Source organism: Salvelinus fontinalis, chromosome 8 (assembly GCF_029448725.1).
Source record: "Salvelinus fontinalis isolate EN_2023a chromosome 8, ASM2944872v1, whole genome shotgun sequence".
Lineage (NCBI taxonomy): Eukaryota > Metazoa > Chordata > Actinopteri > Salmoniformes > Salmonidae > Salvelinus > Salvelinus fontinalis.
In genome coordinates this window covers 24,378,421-24,396,398 of record NC_074672.1, presented here as the reverse complement: position 1 = coordinate 24,396,398, position 17,978 = coordinate 24,378,421, and the positions used below count along the sequence as shown (strand labels likewise).

Genomic DNA, 17,978 nt, shown 5'->3' with positions numbered 1-17,978 from the left:
TCAGCTCATGAAACATGGGACCAACACTTTACATGTTGCATTTATATTTTTGTTCAGTGTATGTTATCCTGTGTCATTTATGTACTGATACAAACCTGTGGGGTTGTATGAAGGAGTGTCCGATGAAGTCTAGGACCACCATGGCACAGTTGGGCTTGAAGTCATCACTGACCAGCACTTCTTTCACCTGAAAACAACACATTGTAGGCCTACTTGAATTCCTTCTTTATGGGCCAGACATAAGAGCCATCATGCAGGACTGGAGGTGCTCAAAAGTAGTGGCTGACCTTGTCCATGGAGTAGAGGTAGAACTCTTGTACCTCCCCATCCCCTATCCTAAGCTTGAACTCAGGAGGTAGTGGCCTAGTTGAACACAAACTGGCTTTCTGGAAACATCCCCTCATTCTCATAAGTATAGCTATGAGAGAAGACACACTGATTGAAATACTGTGGATTAGAATGTAGGCCTATGTAAAAGCATGCAAAGAGACAGCATTCTCAATGAGACACTGCAGAGTGCTGGCCACTCCTGTTGAGGCATCAATCACCTCACTGCTCACATGGCACGCAGTTTCTGGTATGTCTGCTGGGATGCAGGCCTCCTGCTCACACTCTTTGATCAGGGTGTTTTCACACTGACACCTGCTACTAGACCCCCAGCTGCATGAAAATATGGTGGAAGAGCATTATCAAACCACAGTTTGCTATTCACTGAAAATATGTGAAATATCAAATCAACAAGTGCTGACCAGGATGTCCAGTTTTACAGGGTAGGTATGCTTGGTCATGGATCATCATCCCACCCACCTCCTGAGTTCCCCGTGTTCATCCTGACAGTACCCATTAATATGGACTCCATACTGTTTCACTCCAAAAAGGCATACAAAGACAATGTTAATGGGGCATGCAATGGCAGGGAAAACACACATTTCCAGTGGGTCAGAAGTTTACATACACTCAATGAGTATTTGGTAGCATTGCCTTTAAATTGTTTAACTTGGGTCAAACGTTTCAGGCAGCCTTCCACAAGCTTTCCACAATAAGTAGGATGAATTTTGGCCCATTCCTCCTGACAGAACTGGTGTAACTAAGTCAGGTTTGTAGGCCTCCTTGCTCACACACGCTTTTTCAGTTCTGCCCACACATTTTATATAGGATTGAGGTCAGGGCTTTGTGATGGCCACTCGAATACCTTGACTTTGTTGTCCTTAAGCCATTTTGCCACAACTTTGGAAGTACGCTTGTGGTCATTGTCCATTTAGTAGACCCATTTGCAACCAAGCTCTAACTTTTTGACTGATGTCTTGAGATGTTGCTTCAATATATCCACATAATTTTCCTGCCTCATGATGCTATCTATTTTCTGAAATGCACCAGTCCCTCCTGCAGCAAAGCACAACCACAACATGATGCTGCCACCCCCGTGCGTCACAGTTGGGGTGGTGTTCTTCGGCTTGCAAGCTTCCCCCTTTTTCCTCCAAACATAACGACGGTCATTATGGCCAAACAGTTCTATTTTTGTTTCATCAAACCAGAGGACATTTCTCCAAAAAAACACAATCTTTGTCCCATGTGCAGTTGCAAACCGTAGTCTGGCTTTTTCATGGCGGTTTTGGAGCAGTGGCTTCTTCCATGCTGGGCAGCATTTCAGTTTATGTCGATATTGGACTCATTTTACTGTGGATATAGATACTTTGTACCTGTTTCCTCAAGCATCTTCACAAGATCCTTTGCTCTTGTTCTGGGATTGATTTGCACTTTTTGCACCAAAGTACGTTCATCTCCAGGAGACAGAATGCGTCTCCTTCCTGAGCGCTATGACGGCTGTGTGGTCCCATGGTGTTTATACTTGCGAACTCTTATTTGTACAGATGAACGTGGTACCTTCAGGCATCTGGAAATTGCTCTCGAGGATGAACCAGACTTGTGGAGGTCTACAATTTTTATTCTGAGGTCTTGGCTGATTTCTTTTGATTTTCGCATGATGTCAAGCAAAGAAGCACTGAGTTTGAAGCTAGGCCTTGAAATACATCCACAGGTACACCTCCAATTGACTCAAATGGTGTCAATTAGCCTATCTGAAGCTTCTAAAGCCATCACATAATTTTCTGGAATTTTCCAAGCTGTTTAAAGGCACAGTCAACTCAGTGTATGTAAACTTCTGACCCACTGGAATTGTGATACAGTGAATTATAAGTGAATAATCTGTCTGTAAACAATTGTTAGAAAAATTACTTGTGTCATGCACAAAGTAGATGCACAAGTAGATGCACAAAGTAGTTTGTTAACAAGAAATTTGTGGAGTGGCTGAAAAATGAGTTTTAATGACTCCAACCTAAGTGTATGTAAACTTCCGACTTCAACTGTACATATCCCAATCAGAAGCCATTGGTTACAGGCAACATACGCATCAAGCTAAAGGCTAGAGCTGCCGCGGGAGACTAATCCGGAGGCTTATAAGAAATCCCGCTATGCCCTCAGACGAACCATCAAACAAGCAAAGCGTCAATACAGGATTAAGATTGAATCCTACTACACCAGCTCTGACGCTCGTCGAATGTGACCGGGCTTGAAAACTATTACGGTCTACAAAGGGAAACCCAGACGTGAGCTGCCCAGTGACGCGAGCCTACCAGACGAGCTAAATGCCTTTTATGCTCGCTTCGAGGCAAGCAACACTGAAGCATGCACGAGAGCTCCAGCTGTTCTGGATGACTGTGTGATAACGCTCTCGGTAGCCGATGTGAACAAAACCTTTAAACAGGTCAACATTCACAAAGCCGCTGGGCCAGACAGATTAACAGGACGTGTACTCAAAGCATGCGCGGACCAACTGTCAAGTGTCTTCACTGTCATTTTCAACCTCTCCCTGACCGAGTCTGTAATACCTACATGTTTCAAGCAGACCACCATAGTCTCTGTGCCCAAGGAAGCAAAGGTAACCCGCCTAAATGATTACCACCCCGTGGCACTCACATCGATAGCCATGAAGTGCTTTAAAAGGCTGGTCATGGCTCACATCAACAGCATCATCCTGGACACCCTAGACCCACTCCAATTTGTATGCCGCACCAACAGATCCACAGATGACACAAGCTCATTCGCACTCCATACCTCCCTTTCTCACCTGGACAAAATAAACACTTATGTGAGAATGCTGTTCATCGACTACAGCTCAGCGTTCAACACCATAGTGCCCACGAAGCTCATCACTAAGCTAAGGACTCTGGGACTAAACACGTCCCTCTGCAACTGGATCCTGGACTTCCTGACGGGCCGCCCTCAGGTGGTAAGAGTAGGTAACAATACGTCTGCCACGCTGATCCTTAACACTGGGGCCCCTCAGGGGTGTGTACTTAGTCCCCTCCTGTATTCCCTGTTCACCCACAACTGCATGGCCAAACACGACTCCAAAACCATCATTAAGTTTGCTGACGACACAACAGTGGTAGGCCTGATCCCCGACAACGATGAGACGGCCTATAGGGAGGAGGTCAGAGAACTGGCAGTGTGGTGCCAGGACAACAACCTCTTCCTCAATGTGAGCAAGACAAAGGAGCTGATCGTGGACTACAGGAAAAGGCGGGCCGAACAGGCCCCCCATTAACATCGACGGGGCTGTAGTAGAGCGGGTCGAGAGTTTCAAGTTCCTTGGTGTCCTTGGACACCAACGAACTATCATGGTCCAAACACGGTAAAGTCTACACTTGTTGTATTCGGCGCATGTGGCAAATAAAGTGTGATTTGATTTGAGATCTCTCCATACACATTAGTGGAGTGTCGCAGACTCTGGGCATTACTTCATAATTCTATAGAAGAGGCACAAATGTATAATTTTAAGTGTATAAACGTCAAATTTCGGAGTTTGGTTTAATTCTCAGAGTATATTATAGTACACATTCCATCTCATCTCATCTCTCCATCCTGTCACATTTCTGAGTTTGGTTTAATTCTCAAGAGTATATTATAGTACACTTTCCCTCTCATCTCATCTCTCCATCCAGTCACATTTCTGAGTTTGGTTTAATTCTCAGAGTATATTATAGTACACTTTCCCTCTCATCTCATCTCTCCATCCTTTCAAGACGGTCAGTGAGCCTTCCTTCCTACGTGATTTAAGAACAGAATCTACAGCCTCCGACCTCCTAAAGGAGTCAACATTTTGGCACAGACTAATAGCGCCGCCGTGTGGTCGATTGAAGAGGTTGGAAATTTACTCAAAATGGACGCCACTTTTGCAAGGCACCCGACCAACTTGCTCTCCTCCCACCCCAAACCGAAGGAAAGTGGTGCGACTGGAGCCTGGGTAGCGCAAACAAATGTTGCCTTCTAGAGAGATGCGTTGTAGTATAGGCTAGAATGATAACTAGTAGTAAATTCGCTATTAAACACACATAGATAACCACAGCTTGTCATTCCCTCCCATATCACTCCCTAGTTTCACTCTAACCTGGCGAAAGTTATTCATTCCGCGAAGCACCTGGCGCATTTGATCGTTCCAGGTAGTCATGATTTATTTTTACCTTGGTTGCTGCCACGAGTCCAATACTATTACGGAGGGTACAATTTAGACAACAATATGTTATGATTTCATTAGCTAGTAATATTTTCAGTGTGGTGAATCTGATGTTGCCTACGTCATATTTATCTCATCAGCGCGTTGACTTGGCACAAAACCAGTGATGTATATAAACATCATTGTGCAAAAGACACACATGATTCGATACATCTCCATTGGTTGAAACGAGCTTCTGTAGCAGACGCGTTCTCGGATGCCCTCTGTTATTTTAACTTTTTCACATGGGCTCTGTCCTGTAAACCCACCCAAGAAATGAATATACTTAAACATTTTCCATAATATATTTAAGCAATAAGGCACGAGGGGTGTGGTATAGGGCCAATATTGCACGGCTAGGGACTGTTCTTATGCATGACGCATTGCGGAGTGTATATTGGCAATATACCAGAAACCCCCGAGGTGCCTTATTGCTATTATAAACTGGTTACCAACGTAATTAGAACAGTAAAAAATAAATGTTTTCTCATACCCGTGGTATACCACGGCTGTCAGCCAATCAGCATTCAGGACTCGTACTAATGTGATATATTTAATCTGTGTGTGTGTGTGGGGGGGGGGGGGGGGGGGGGGGGTTCACACAATGATAAAGTGATACCTGGTGTTAACCCCTGCAAATCTTGGAATTTGTCACTTATCTCAAGAGCCTTACCAGGCCTACATTGTGTGCCCTTTATACAGCAATGACCCATTGTGCTATTCATTTGTTCTACAATACAATGCAATTCAATACAATAACATACAATACAATGGTGATATGCAATCCTGTTGATATCAATTTGATTGAATTGAAGACTCATCTGGATTACTGAAAATCTTTCTTTATTGAAAATATACAGTATTGTGGAGAAGAGTGTTTCCTCCCCTCGGTTAAAATTTCAAATAAAATATTATAGGATTATGGGGGGTTAAATCAATTTGTAGTTCAGAAATTCACTTCAAGGACATAACAAGACCTATTGTCTTTAAGGTCCCTTAATAATGGTATGGATAAAAACTAGACCACATACAAGATGTCAACCAAGGCCGATACACATTGAGGATATAACACGTGTTTAGTGGTAGATGGAGCCAAGCAGAAAGAGGTTTTTATTTCAGTGTTGTCCAACGTATTCAGGCAATAATGTGACGGTCAGAGCTAAGAGGAGGTATGAGTATTTTCCCGGGCTGAGAGTCCATGAATCTTTGGAGTCCTTTACTCAACCCCCTTCATGAATTCCAGGAACTCTGTGGAAGAGAATGACACCCCAGCTCATGATGGACAATTTCTTATTGACTGCCTGGATTTGAACTGTTTTGAATGGATTACCTAGACGAGTGTCATTGGTACATGTAGCTGACAAAAACAAACTAACAATTACACATTCTGGAAGTCCCAGCCTGATCTTTTGTCTAAAATGATTACTGTTGGACCTCTTGTCTTACCATCATAATCAATTTTTCCGTCATTATTTTTGTCTCCATCCTTCATGAGCTCTTCGATGTCATCCTCAGTGATGGCCTCTCCAGTTGACTCCAGCATGGTTTTCAGCTCCTCCAAATCAATGTAGCCATCTCCGTTTCTGTAAGCAGCATCAATGAGTACACATATCCCAGATAACATTGACATAACTTTTTTAGTTTTCTATATTTTTATCTTTATAGGTTCTTGGCAGAGTAAGCACACATGTATTTTGGCAGCCACTTTACTTGATATTAGCCTTACTTGTCGAACATGCGGAAAAGTTCAGCCAACTCTTCCTCTGATTTTCCTTTGCTCTCCTCCTTCATGCAGCGCACCATCATCACCAGGAACTCATCAAAGTCTACTGTCCCGCTGCCTGTAACCCCCCAACGCACGCACGCACGCACGCACGCACGAACACACACACACACACACACACACACACACACACACACACAGTGCCTTAATGCTGAAACATAGTAATGTGATGACTTCGAAATTAATATTTCAGACCAGTCTGAAAACTATGTATGAACCACCCCTCAGGCTACCTGACCTAATGACTTTGCCTAAGGTTAATTCATATTGAAGTGAGGGGATGTAGTATTGTGTAGTATTGAGTGTTGATATGTTTGTATCCATGGTGACGCACCATCCTCATCCACCTCATCTATCATCTCCTGCAGCTCCTCTGGGGTGGGGTTCTGCCCCAGCATTCTCATCACTTTCCCCAACTCCTTGGTGCTGATGCAGCCGTCCTCTGCACCCTGACATGCAATGTCAAAGGCTGCCTTAAACTCTGTGGGGACATAATGGTGAGAAGCAGATTAAATAGAGCTTATGGGTATTACTAGTGCTTCTCCACAGACATGAATGGTGCAAAATTAAAGAAGACATGGTTTGTAAGAGCAATTATTGTCTCCAAAAACCAAGACTCACCATTTTTCTGCTCTTCTGTTAAGTTCTCAACCTGAAGGGAACAGTAGGGAAAGTTACATATTGTATGCAATTTACTCACGTTGACAGACATGGTATAGTACTTTTGAACTCATCTTAGTCTACTTTATGTGCCTAAATTATGCAGATTGGTTTGCCTCTGACATTTATGTTTGACAAATTGACAACTCATAGTTGCACCACACTGGAGGCCATTGGTGGCCATTTCCTCATTGTCTTGTCTCTCTTCACCTTGGTATGCAGTCAGCCCTGAGCCCTCGCAGTGTGTAATATATTCCATCAGTACCCCAGCCCCTTCTCCCTCTTGTTGAACTCAGCCCAAAACCTGTCGAGCACAGCCCCCTACCCATGGTGCAGTCTGACTAAAATGTCACGCTGCTTTCTTCACCTACTATTCTTGTATTGTGGCGAGGGGGGCTCTGGCACAGATTCTGCTGACAGACATTTGTTTGAGCCGACAGCTGTCGACTCTCTTCCTCTTCCTAACTGTCCTTTGTTCTATGTTGTCAGGCAGAGAAATGCCAGAAATCCCATCTAACCTCACATTACGTCATCTGGGTACTCAGAAAAGATAATGCTGAACTCAAATGTTCATAATATCATGGCAATGAGCTTTTTGTTGTGCAGTTCACATTTAATCAAGCTTTTCAGAATAGCTGTCCTCATAGAACATGACTAACTTTGTGTTTAACCTTGATGAATCTTGGCACTTGTTAGTTGTTTATTCAAAAGATACAATGTTGAATTTCCATTGACTTTACAACTCTCTTGGTGAGATCATTTATTCAATCACTGTGAACTCTTATTTTAGAAGAACAATGACCTATTCTCAGAGGGACAATAATGGTCAACACATTCAGAAAAGTTCTGCTGGCCCTTCTTGATTACTCTTCTCTATAAAAAGATGGTGTTGAATGACACTTTCACACGAGGTGCTTTCCCATCGTATGACCATGTTTAGTTGGGTCTTGACACTCAATATTACTGCACTTACTTTGACCAATCAACGTCAAGGTGGGAACATGTCTATGTGACTACCAATCCCTTTCCTTTGACGAGTACTTGGTTTGTCAAAGGTACCTTGGGTATACTGAAATCATAATTTACAACTCGGTAGCTCTCGTGAAATATATCTTGAATTGAGGTTGACTGGTAAAACCATTTCTCGCTTCTCACAGCTCTTGAAAGCGGATTAGGGCTTTTTGACGTCATCAACGTCTAATTCAGTTGAACAACTAGAGATGACTTTCCTCAGGGCCCATTAACCTCTATTCACCTCTGGCTTGTGTCCAGAGAGTGTGTACTGTAAATATAATGTGAGCTGGAGCATATAGCCATTGTGCGAAATGTGTTAAACATAACACCACAGTCATGACGGGCTGTTATTTTCACATATTCATGTTGACCTTGTACCTCAACAGATATACCCCCGTCCACAACCTGAGCCAACAAACCGCCAAGAAAAGGCACGTGATTTCATAACAATGCCTTGATTTTTACTCAGCCACAGTACACCCAGGTACGCCAATGAATGAAGATTGAGATCACTAGTCCCTCCTTCCTCCCTAGTATATCAGATGAAGACTCCTAGCTGACCTCAGTTAATCGATTCAAACTGTAATATGAATGTGCGGTGAAAAAGACTGTCTATTATCCCAGACAAAAACTATCTGGCATCCTCCTGTGTCAACTAACCCCCAACCTGCAGGTTTTGTCCCTGTGTCTGTACTCACCGCTGCTTTGTATACATCATCCATGGCTGCTGGCCTGCCTTCGTCTCTGTCTCAGTCACTGGAACACACTGACGCTCCCACAAACGCCTCAGACACAGGACAAAGGATAGAAGCAACACCTGCCCCAGCCTTTATTGTTAGGGGCATGTGGTGTTTAAAAAAACTTCTGACCCTCTCTCTGCGTCATCCCACTGTTCTCATCAGAAGAGAGAGAGAGAGAGAGAGAGAGAACTATAAATAGAGGAAGAACTGAGATGGTCCAACAATAGGAGAGCCTAGGCCGCAGCACCTAAATTGGTGATATTTATTGTCTCCAAGCTAGATCTGGAGCAAACGGGATTCCAAGTAGGAACACATTTTTTAAGGATGTCAAATCAATACACTTGTTTGTTTTTCCCACTGTGGTTGTTCTGGACATAAGAGCATTTTTTTGGTGAAAAATAATTATATTTCACAGACAAGATTTTGTGGTTGTTGGGGATTTGGTGGCCTTTCTACACTGTGGTCTGTGGGGAAAGAATCAGTGTCTTCCAGCAGGGATCCTGTACTTCTTATGTGTTGTACTTGTACTTTTATCTCTCATTTGGCTATGGAGATAATAGTGTATGAAGTTTTGTGCCAACAAGAAAGGGGTTAAATATGTAAATAATATGCAGTTGAAGTCAGAAGTTTACATACACTTAGGTTGGAGTCATTAAAACTCGTTTTTCAACCACTCAACAAATGTCTTATTAACAAACTACAGTTTTGGCAAGTCGGTTAGGACAACTACTTTGTGCATGACACAAGTAATCTTTCCAACAATTGTTTACAGACAGATTATTTCACTTAAATTTACTTTACCACAATTCCAGTGGGTCAGAAGTTCACATACACTAAGTTGACTGTGCCTTTAAACAGCTTGGAAAATTCCAGAAAATTATGTCATGGCTTTAGAAGCTTCTCATAGGCTAATTGACATAATTTGAGTTAATTGGAGGTGTACCTGTGGATGTATGTCAAGGCCTACCTTCAAACTCAGTGCCTCTTTGCTTAACATCATGGAAAAATCAAAAGAAATCAGCCAAGACCTCAGAATAAAAATTGTAGACCTCCACACGTCTGGTTCATCCTTGGGAGCAATTTCCAAAGGTACTGAAGGTACCATGTTCATTTGTACAAACAATAGTACGCAAGTATAAACACCATGGGACCACGCAGCCGTCATACCGCTCAGGAAGGAGACGTGTTCTAGAGATGAACGTACTTTGGTGCGAAAAGTGCAAATCAATCCCAGAACAACAGCAAAGGACCTTGTGAAGATGCTGGAGGAAACAGGTACAAAAGTATCTATATCCACAGTAAAACAAGTCCTATTTCGACATAACCTGAAAGGCCACTCAGCAAGGAAGAAGCCACTGCTCCAAAACCGCCATAAAAAAGCCAGACTACGGTTTGCAACTGCACATGGGGACAAAGATCGTACTTTTTGGAGAAATGTCCTCTGGTCTGATGAAACAAAAATATAACTGTTTGGCCATAATGCCCATCACTATGTTTGGAGGAAAAAGGGTGACGCTTGCAAGCCGAAGAACACCATCCCAACCGTGACGCACGGGGGTGGCAGCATCATGTTGTGGGGGTACTTTGCTGCAGGAGGGACTGGTGCACTTCACAAAATAGATGGAATCATGAGGCAGGAAAATTATGTGGATATATTGAAGCAACATCTCAAGACATCAGTCAGGAAGTTAAACCTTGGTCACAAATGGGTTGCGTGAGAGCAAGGTGGCCTCCAAACCTGACTCAGTTACACCAGCTCTGTCAGGAAGAATGGGACAAAATTCACCCAACTTATTGTGGGAAGCTTGTGGAAGGCTACCCGAAACATTTGACCCAAGTTAAACAATTTAAAGGCAATGCTACCAAATACTAGTTGAGTGTATTTCTGACCCACTGGGAATGTGATGAAAGAAATAAAAGCTGAAATAAATCATTCTCGCTACTATTATTCTGACATTTCACATTCTTAAAATAAAGTGGTGATCCTAACTGACCTAAGACAGGGAATTTTTACTCCGATTAAATGTCAGGAATTGTGAAAAACTGAATTTAAATGTATTTGGCTAAGGTTTATGTAAACTTCCGACTTCAACTGTATATATTTCCTGAGCTTTCTTATATTTTCTTCAAAACCTTATTCGTAATGATTTATTTTTGGATTCACTGTTTGTTTAGCCATATATGAATGTGTTATTCAATGCGTTCCCATAGTGCCTTTACAAAGAATTCATACCCCTTGACTTATTCCACATTTTGTTGTTATAGCCTGAATTCAAAATGAAATAAATTATATATTTTTTTCTCAGCCATCTACACACAATGCCCCATAAGAGCAAAGTAAAACATGTTTTTTGGAAATGTAGCACATTTTTTGATAATTAAATACAGGAATATCTAATTTACATAAGTATTCACACCCCTAAGTCAATACTTTGTAGAAGCACCTTTGGCAGTAAATCCATCTTTGAGTCTTTCTGGGCAAGTCTCTAAGAGCTGTCCATACCTGGATTGTGCAACATTTGCCCATTATTCTTTTCAAAATTCTTAAAGCTCTGTCAAAATTGCTGTTTATCATTGCTAGACAACCATATTCAGGTCTTGCCATATATTGCCAAGTAGATTTAAGTCAAAACTGTAACTTGGCCACTCAAGAACATTCACTGTCTTCTGGTAAGAAGATTTGGCCTTGTGTTTTAGGTTTTAGGTTATTAACCTTATTTAATCTCCCAGTGTCTGTTGGAAAGCAGACTGAACCAGGTTTTCCTCTAGGATTTTGCCCATGCTTAGCTCCATTCCATTTGTTTTTTATCCTGGAAAACTCCCCAGTACTTAACGATTACCAGCATACTCATAACATGATGCAGCCATCACTATGCTTGAAAATATGGAGAGTGGTACTCAATAATGTGTTGTATTGGATTGGCCAATTTTTTTGCAGTGTTACTTTAGGTCCTTGTTGCAAAGAGGAGGCATGTTTTGGAATATTTTTATTCTGTACAGGCTTTCTTCTTTTCACTCTGTCAATTAGGTTATCAACTACAATGTTGTTGATCCATCTTCAGTTTTTCTCCTGTCACAGTCATTAACCTCTAACACTGTTTTAAAGACACTAGTGGCCTGATGGGGAAATCCCTGAGGAAGGACACCTGTATCTCTGTCTTGACTGGATTAATTACACCATCCAAAGTGTAATTAATAACTTCACCATGCTCAAAGGGATATTTAATGTCTGCTTTTATTATTTTTACCCATCAACCAATAGTTGTCCTTCTTTGCGAGGCATTGGAAAACCTCCCTGGTCTTTGTGGTTGAATCTGTGTTTGAAATACACTGCTCGACTGAGAGACTGTCATGCCTGCTCCCGCTCTCCCTCCCTGGCGCTCGAAGGCGCCTGGCTGCCCTGCACAACGCACTCCTGACACCATCATTACGCACACCTGTTTCCCTCGTCACGCGCATCAGCGATTTATTTGACTCACCTGGAGTCAATCACCTGCTTTCATTACCTCCCCTTTATCTGTTTGTTCCCGAGGTTGTTCCCCACTTCAGCATTATTGTCTATTTCTTCCCCCTGTTCTGACTCTGTTCCTGTTCTGTCACTTGTCCGTTCATTAAATGTTCAACTCCCTGTACCTGCTTCTTATCTCCAGCGTTGGTTCTTACAGAATGCTGAAGCCACCATTTGAAGCATCGGGGAGTGCTGGCTTTTTGGTCTTGGTGGTGAAGTTGGGTCCGGGGCCGCCGCCGATGGAACCAGTGGGGTGCCTCAGCTGGTTTGTTGGGCTTCCACGCCCTAGCTGGCTCGAGAGGTTTCCTTGCCCTGATTGGCTCAGCAGGCTCCCATCCCACGTCATGCCTCACCCGGATGGTCAGAGTTTTACGCCTCAGCCGGATCATCAGGCTCCCACATCTCAGCCTACTCATCAGGCTCCCACGTCCCAGCGGGATCATCAGGCTTCACACCTCAACCAGATCGTCAGGCTCCCATACATCAGCCAGTTCGCCAGGCTCCCACGCCTCTGCCGGTTCGTCTGGCTTCTACGCCCCAGCCGGCTTGTCCAGCGCCCATGCCTCGGCAGGCCTGTCAGGCTCGCTCAGGTGGGACGCCGGGTGGCGCCCCTAGAGGGCGCGGGGGGGGGTACTGTCACGCCTACTCCCGCTCTGCCCTACACTACGCACTCCTGCCACCATCATTTCGCACACCTGTTTCCCTCGTCACGTGCATCAGTGATTCATTGTACTCAACTGGACTCAATCACCTGCTTTCGTTACCTCACCTATATCTGTTTCTTCCCGAGGTTGTTCCCCGTTTCAGTATTATTGTTGTTTTGTTCACCCTGTTCTGACTCTGTTCCTGTTCTGTCACTTGTCCGTTCATTAAATGTTCAACTCCCTGTCCCTGCTTCTCATCTCTAGCGTCGGTTCTTACAGGGACCTTACAGATAATTGTATATGTGGGGTACAGAGATGATGTAGTCATTCAAAAATCATGTTAAACATTATTATTGCACACAGAGTGAGTCCATGCAACTTATTATGTGACTTGTTAAGCAAATTTTTACTCCTGAACTTATGTGGACTTGCCAAAACAAAGGGGTTGAATACTTGACTCAAAATAATTTCCGCTTTTAATTTTAAATGAATTTGTAAAAATAAAATAAACATCATTCCACTTTGACATTATGGGGTATTGTGTGCAGGACAGTGACAAAAAAATCGATATTTATTCCATTTTAATTTCAGGCTGTAGCACAACAAAATGTGTAAAAAGTCAAGGGCTGTGAATACTTTCTGAAGGTTAGTTTCGATCTATGAAATTATGTTTCTTGGTACGAAAGGACCGGAAAGAAAGACACGCAGGGTTTTAACCCACAATTCTGTCTTGCCAAGGCATTGTAGTAGACTAGTTTTACTAGTGTCTTATGGAAGAAAGTGGCAGAGTGGTTGTGCGGTTGACTTGTTCTGTTTGATTCCCTCATCGGGTAATAATGATGAACTATAAGTTGAGTGCTGCAACAGTGAAGCCCTGCCTATCGTAACCTGTATTAATGTCCTCAAAATACACCATGTCAACACAGAGGCATCAAATATACATTTCATTTTAATTGTTTAAACTCTTCATATTCTGTAATCGTCTGTAACGATTCTCGTCCTCTTCGTCTGAGGAGTAGGAAGGATTGGATCAATATGCAGCGTGGTAAGTGTTCGTCATATTTTAATAATAAACTGAACACTACAAAATACAAAAATAACAAAGTGAATGAAAACGAATAACCGAAACAGTCCTGAATGGTGACACAAACACAAACCCAGGAAACAACCACCCACAACCAAAATGGGGAAAACAGGCTACCTAAATATGATTCTCAATCAGAGACAACAATCTACAGCTGCCTCTGATTGAGAACCATATCAGGCCAGACATAGAAATACAACAAAATAGAAAACAGAACATAGACTACCCACCCCAACTCACGCCCTGACCAACCTAACACAAAGACATAAAAAGAAACTAAGGTCAGAACGTGACATCGTCAAAGATTCTTTTTAACATTGGATTGTATTGGTCTGTACGTTCCTTAGATTCTTGATAATCCTATATAGATGTATAATATGTTTATGACATACAGTATACACAGCAAACTGCTAAAATCAGCAAAGAAGAGGCTGGTGGAGTCATTATGACAACAGATACTGTACATAGATAAATCTATTTTGGATGCTTTGTGTCCTTGACTGGAAATAGTGCGCCTGCACCAACATTTCAGCTGTCCGAGAGAGAGGGAGGGAGAGTGAGAGAATGAGGGAGAAATAGAGAGGGAGAGAGAGAAAGAGAGAGAGCATATGGTATGGTGATACATCTTCGCTCTTCAACTACTGCTGGAGAGACAGACAGCACCTGCCATTGTCTGCCAGCTGGATTACAGGTCCCAGGTCAAAGGTCAAATTTCTTATTCTGACCTAAAATATACAGACTCTAAATAATGGTTATATTTCTGGAGATAAGTGACCACAAACTGCACTGAGGCAAACTGGTTATGTCAGTTAGGGGTTCCTTCACATGACGTGTGTGGATATATGTTTGATGTAATCATAATTTCTTTGAATGTAGTGAGGTTTCAGGTTTCTTTGTGTCTTGAGCCAAGATAAGCTTCATATGGCTGTATCTATTGTATCTCTGTCATAAATGGTAAAACATTTCTGAAAGTGCTATGCCAGGCCTTGAGTAAAAATACTATTTTGAAAGGTGTGTGGCAAATGTGACTAATTATCAAAAGTGTTGGAAAAACTTGTCAATAATCAACTGACTGGCTTTCTTGATGTCTATAGTATTCTCTCTGGTATGCAATCTGGTTTCCGCTCAGGTTACGGATGTGTGACTGCAACCTTAAAGGTCCTCAATGATGTCACCATTGCCCTTGATACTATGCAATGTTGTCCTGCTATTTTTATTGACTTGGCCAAAGCTTTTGATACGGTAGACCATTCCATTCTTGTGGGCCGGCTAAGACGTATTAGTGTCTCTTAGGGGTCTTTGGTCTGGTTGGCTAACTACCTCTCTCAAAGAGTGCAGTGTGTAAAGTCAGAAAATCTGCTGTCTCAGCCACTGCCTGTCACCAAAGGAGTACCCCAAGGCTCAATCCTAGGCCCCACGCTCTTCTCAATTTACATCAACAACATAGCTCAGGCAGTAGGAAGCTCTCTCATCCATTTATATGCAGATGATACAGTCTTATACTCAGCTGGCCCTCCCCGGATCTTGTGTTAAATGCTCTACAACAAAGCTTTCTTAGTTTCCAACAAGCTTTCGCTACCCTTAACCTTGTTCTGAACACCTCCAAAACAAAGGTCATGTGGTTTGGTAAGAAGAATGCCCCTCTCCCCACAGGTGTGATTACTACCTCTGAGGGTTTAGAGCTTGAGGTAGTCACCTCATACAAGTACTTGGGAGTATGGCTAGACGGTACACTGCCCTTCTCTCAGCACATATCAAAGCTGCAGGCTAAAGTTACATTTAGACTTTGGTTTCCTCTATCGTAATCGCTCCTCTTTCACCCCAGCTGTCAAACTATTCCTGAATCAGATGACCATCCTACCCATGCTAGATTACGGAGACATAATTCATAGAGTGCTAGATGTTCTTTACCATTCTGTCATCAGATTTGCCACCAATGCTCCTTATAGGACACATCACTGCACTCTATACTCCTCTATAAACTGGTTATCTCTGTATACTTGTCGCAAGACCCACTGGTTGATGCTTATTTATAAAACCCTCTTAGACCTCACTCCCCCCTATATGAGATATCTACTGCAGCCCTCATCCTCCACATACAAGTGACATTCTGTTCAAGGTCCCTAAAGCACACACATTCCTGGGTCGCTCGTCTTTTCAGTTCGCTGCAGTTAGCGACTGGAAGGAGCTGCAACAAACACTCAAACTGGAAAGTTTTATCTCAATCTCTTCATTCAAAGACTCAATCACAAACACTCTTACTGACAGTTGTGGCTGCTTTGCGTGATGTATTGTTGTCTCTACCTTCTTGCCCTTTGTGCTGTTGTCTGTGCCCAATAATGTTTGTACCATGTTTTGTGCTGCTACCATGTTGTGTTGCTACCATGTTGTTGTCATGTTGTGTTGCTACCATGCTGTGTTGTCATGTGTTGCTGCCTTGCTATGTTGTTGTCTTAGGTCTCTCTTTATGTAGTGTTGTGTTGTCACTCTTGTCGTGATGTGTGTTTTGTCCTATATTTATATTTTTATTTTTATTTTTAATCCCAGCACCCGTCCCCGCAGGAGGCATTTTGCCTTTTGGTAGGCTGTCATTGTAATTAAGAATTTGTTCTTAACTGACTTGCCTAGTTAAATAAAGGTTCAATAAAAAAATAACCACATGTTATTTTGTGTCTGGAATTATGTAATTCCCTTATTGTGGCAACAGATACTGCATATAGGTTTGGGTACTTAAAACATATATATTGAGACAAACGTTCTATAACAGTGAGAGATGGTAAAAGTAAAACCAAAAATATTAAATTAATTGTGTTGCAAACCAGACTTGATTCTCACATCGACTCAAATAACGTTTCTGTGTTTCGATGTCAAGGTTCAATTGAGGTCACCCTCTTAGCCAATCAACTGCTTAGTAAAAAGGCACTGTGAAAATATTAAAGATTTCAGAATTCTCAGACCGTGTAGTACATTGGAAGGTGTTAGGACAGATTTATTAATTGTTTGCACCTGTTGTTATAACAAAGCTAACCCATGTTTTCTATACTAGCTGTCAGGCTTTTCCTTCTCACAATCTTTCATTGACCTTTACCAGTAAATATCTGGGTGTAACGGATGTGAAATGGCTAGCTAGTTAGCGGGTACGCGCTAGTAGCGTTTCAATCAGTTACGTCACTTGCTCTGAAACCTAGATGTAGTGTTGCCCCTTGCTCTGCAAGGGCCGCGGCTTTTGTGGAGCGATGGGTAACGACGCTTCGTGGGTGTCAGTTGTTGATGTGTGCAGAGGGTCCCTGGTTCGCGCACGTGTCGGGGCGAGGGGACGGTTTAAAGTTATACTGTTACATGGGCCCTTATTCATAAATTGTCCCAAAGTAATAGCACTGATCAGTTTAGCCTTTTAGACAGGGGGGGACTAGATCCTAGATCAGCACTCCTAAGATTCTTTATGAATGTCACACCCTTTTCTGTTTCACCTGTCCTTGTGATTGTCTCCACCCCCCTCCAGTTGTTGCCCATCTTCCCCATTATCCCTTGTGTATTTATACCTATGTTCTCTGTTTGTCCGTTGCCAGTTCGTCTTGTTTGTCAAATCAACCAGAGTTTTGTGTCTCAGCTCCTGCTTTTTCCAGTCTCTTTTTTTCCCGCCCTCCTGGTTTTGACCCTTAGCTACCCTGACTTCGAGACCACCTGCCTGACTCTCTGCCTGCCCCTGACCCTGAGCCTGCCGACTTGTACCTTTGCTGGATCTACAGAACGCCTACAGCCTGGTGCGGATAAGGGAAGGGGACGTGTGGAAGACCGCCTTCAACGTGGCCAGCGGTCACTACGAGTATCTGGTCATGCCATTTTGCCTTACCAACTCCCCAGCTGTGTTCCAGGCTCTGGTCAATGATGTTCTCCGCGACATGTTGAACCGGTTCGTCTTTGTCTACCTAGATGACATCCTCATTTTCTCCCATTCCACCCCCAGTCCAATGGCCAGTCAGAGTGATC

At 42.9% G+C, this 17,978-nt stretch overlaps 1 protein-coding gene and 1 pseudogene across 1 annotated transcript; both read right to left on the bottom strand.

The window, feature by feature from the left end:
* Window positions 1–73: 73 nt before the first annotated feature.
* On the bottom strand, window positions 74–829 carry LOC129861446 (uncharacterized; annotated as a pseudogene).
* Window positions 830–5,381: 4,552 nt separating this feature from the next.
* On the bottom strand, window positions 5,382–8,864 carry LOC129860920 (troponin C, slow skeletal and cardiac muscles-like). Its single transcript, XM_055931844.1, has 6 exons — window positions 8,711–8,864; window positions 6,960–6,990; window positions 6,673–6,819; window positions 6,282–6,396; window positions 6,002–6,138; window positions 5,382–5,803 (listed from the first exon to the last, which is right to left on the bottom strand). Exons 1-6 carry the CDS (start codon window positions 8,732–8,734, stop codon window positions 5,772–5,774), a joined length of 486 nt encoding a protein of 161 aa, XP_055787819.1. The 5' UTR covers window positions 8,735–8,864; the 3' UTR covers window positions 5,382–5,771.
* Between the last annotated feature and the right edge of the window lie 9,114 nt (window positions 8,865–17,978).

Bases quoted from the DNA above. Each gene is read 5' to 3' on its own strand.
- LOC129860920 (XM_055931844.1), bottom strand. From the start codon at position 8,734: ATGGATGATGTATACAAAGCAGCG. The intron at 6,139-6,281 runs GTAAGGCTAATA...TGCTGCTTACAG, and splicing joins CTTTTCCGCATGTTCGACAA to AAACGGAGATGGCTACATTG. The intron at 5,804-6,001 runs GTAAGACAAGAG...TCTCTTCCACAG, and splicing joins CGGAAAAATTGATTATGATG to AGTTCCTGGAATTCATGAAG.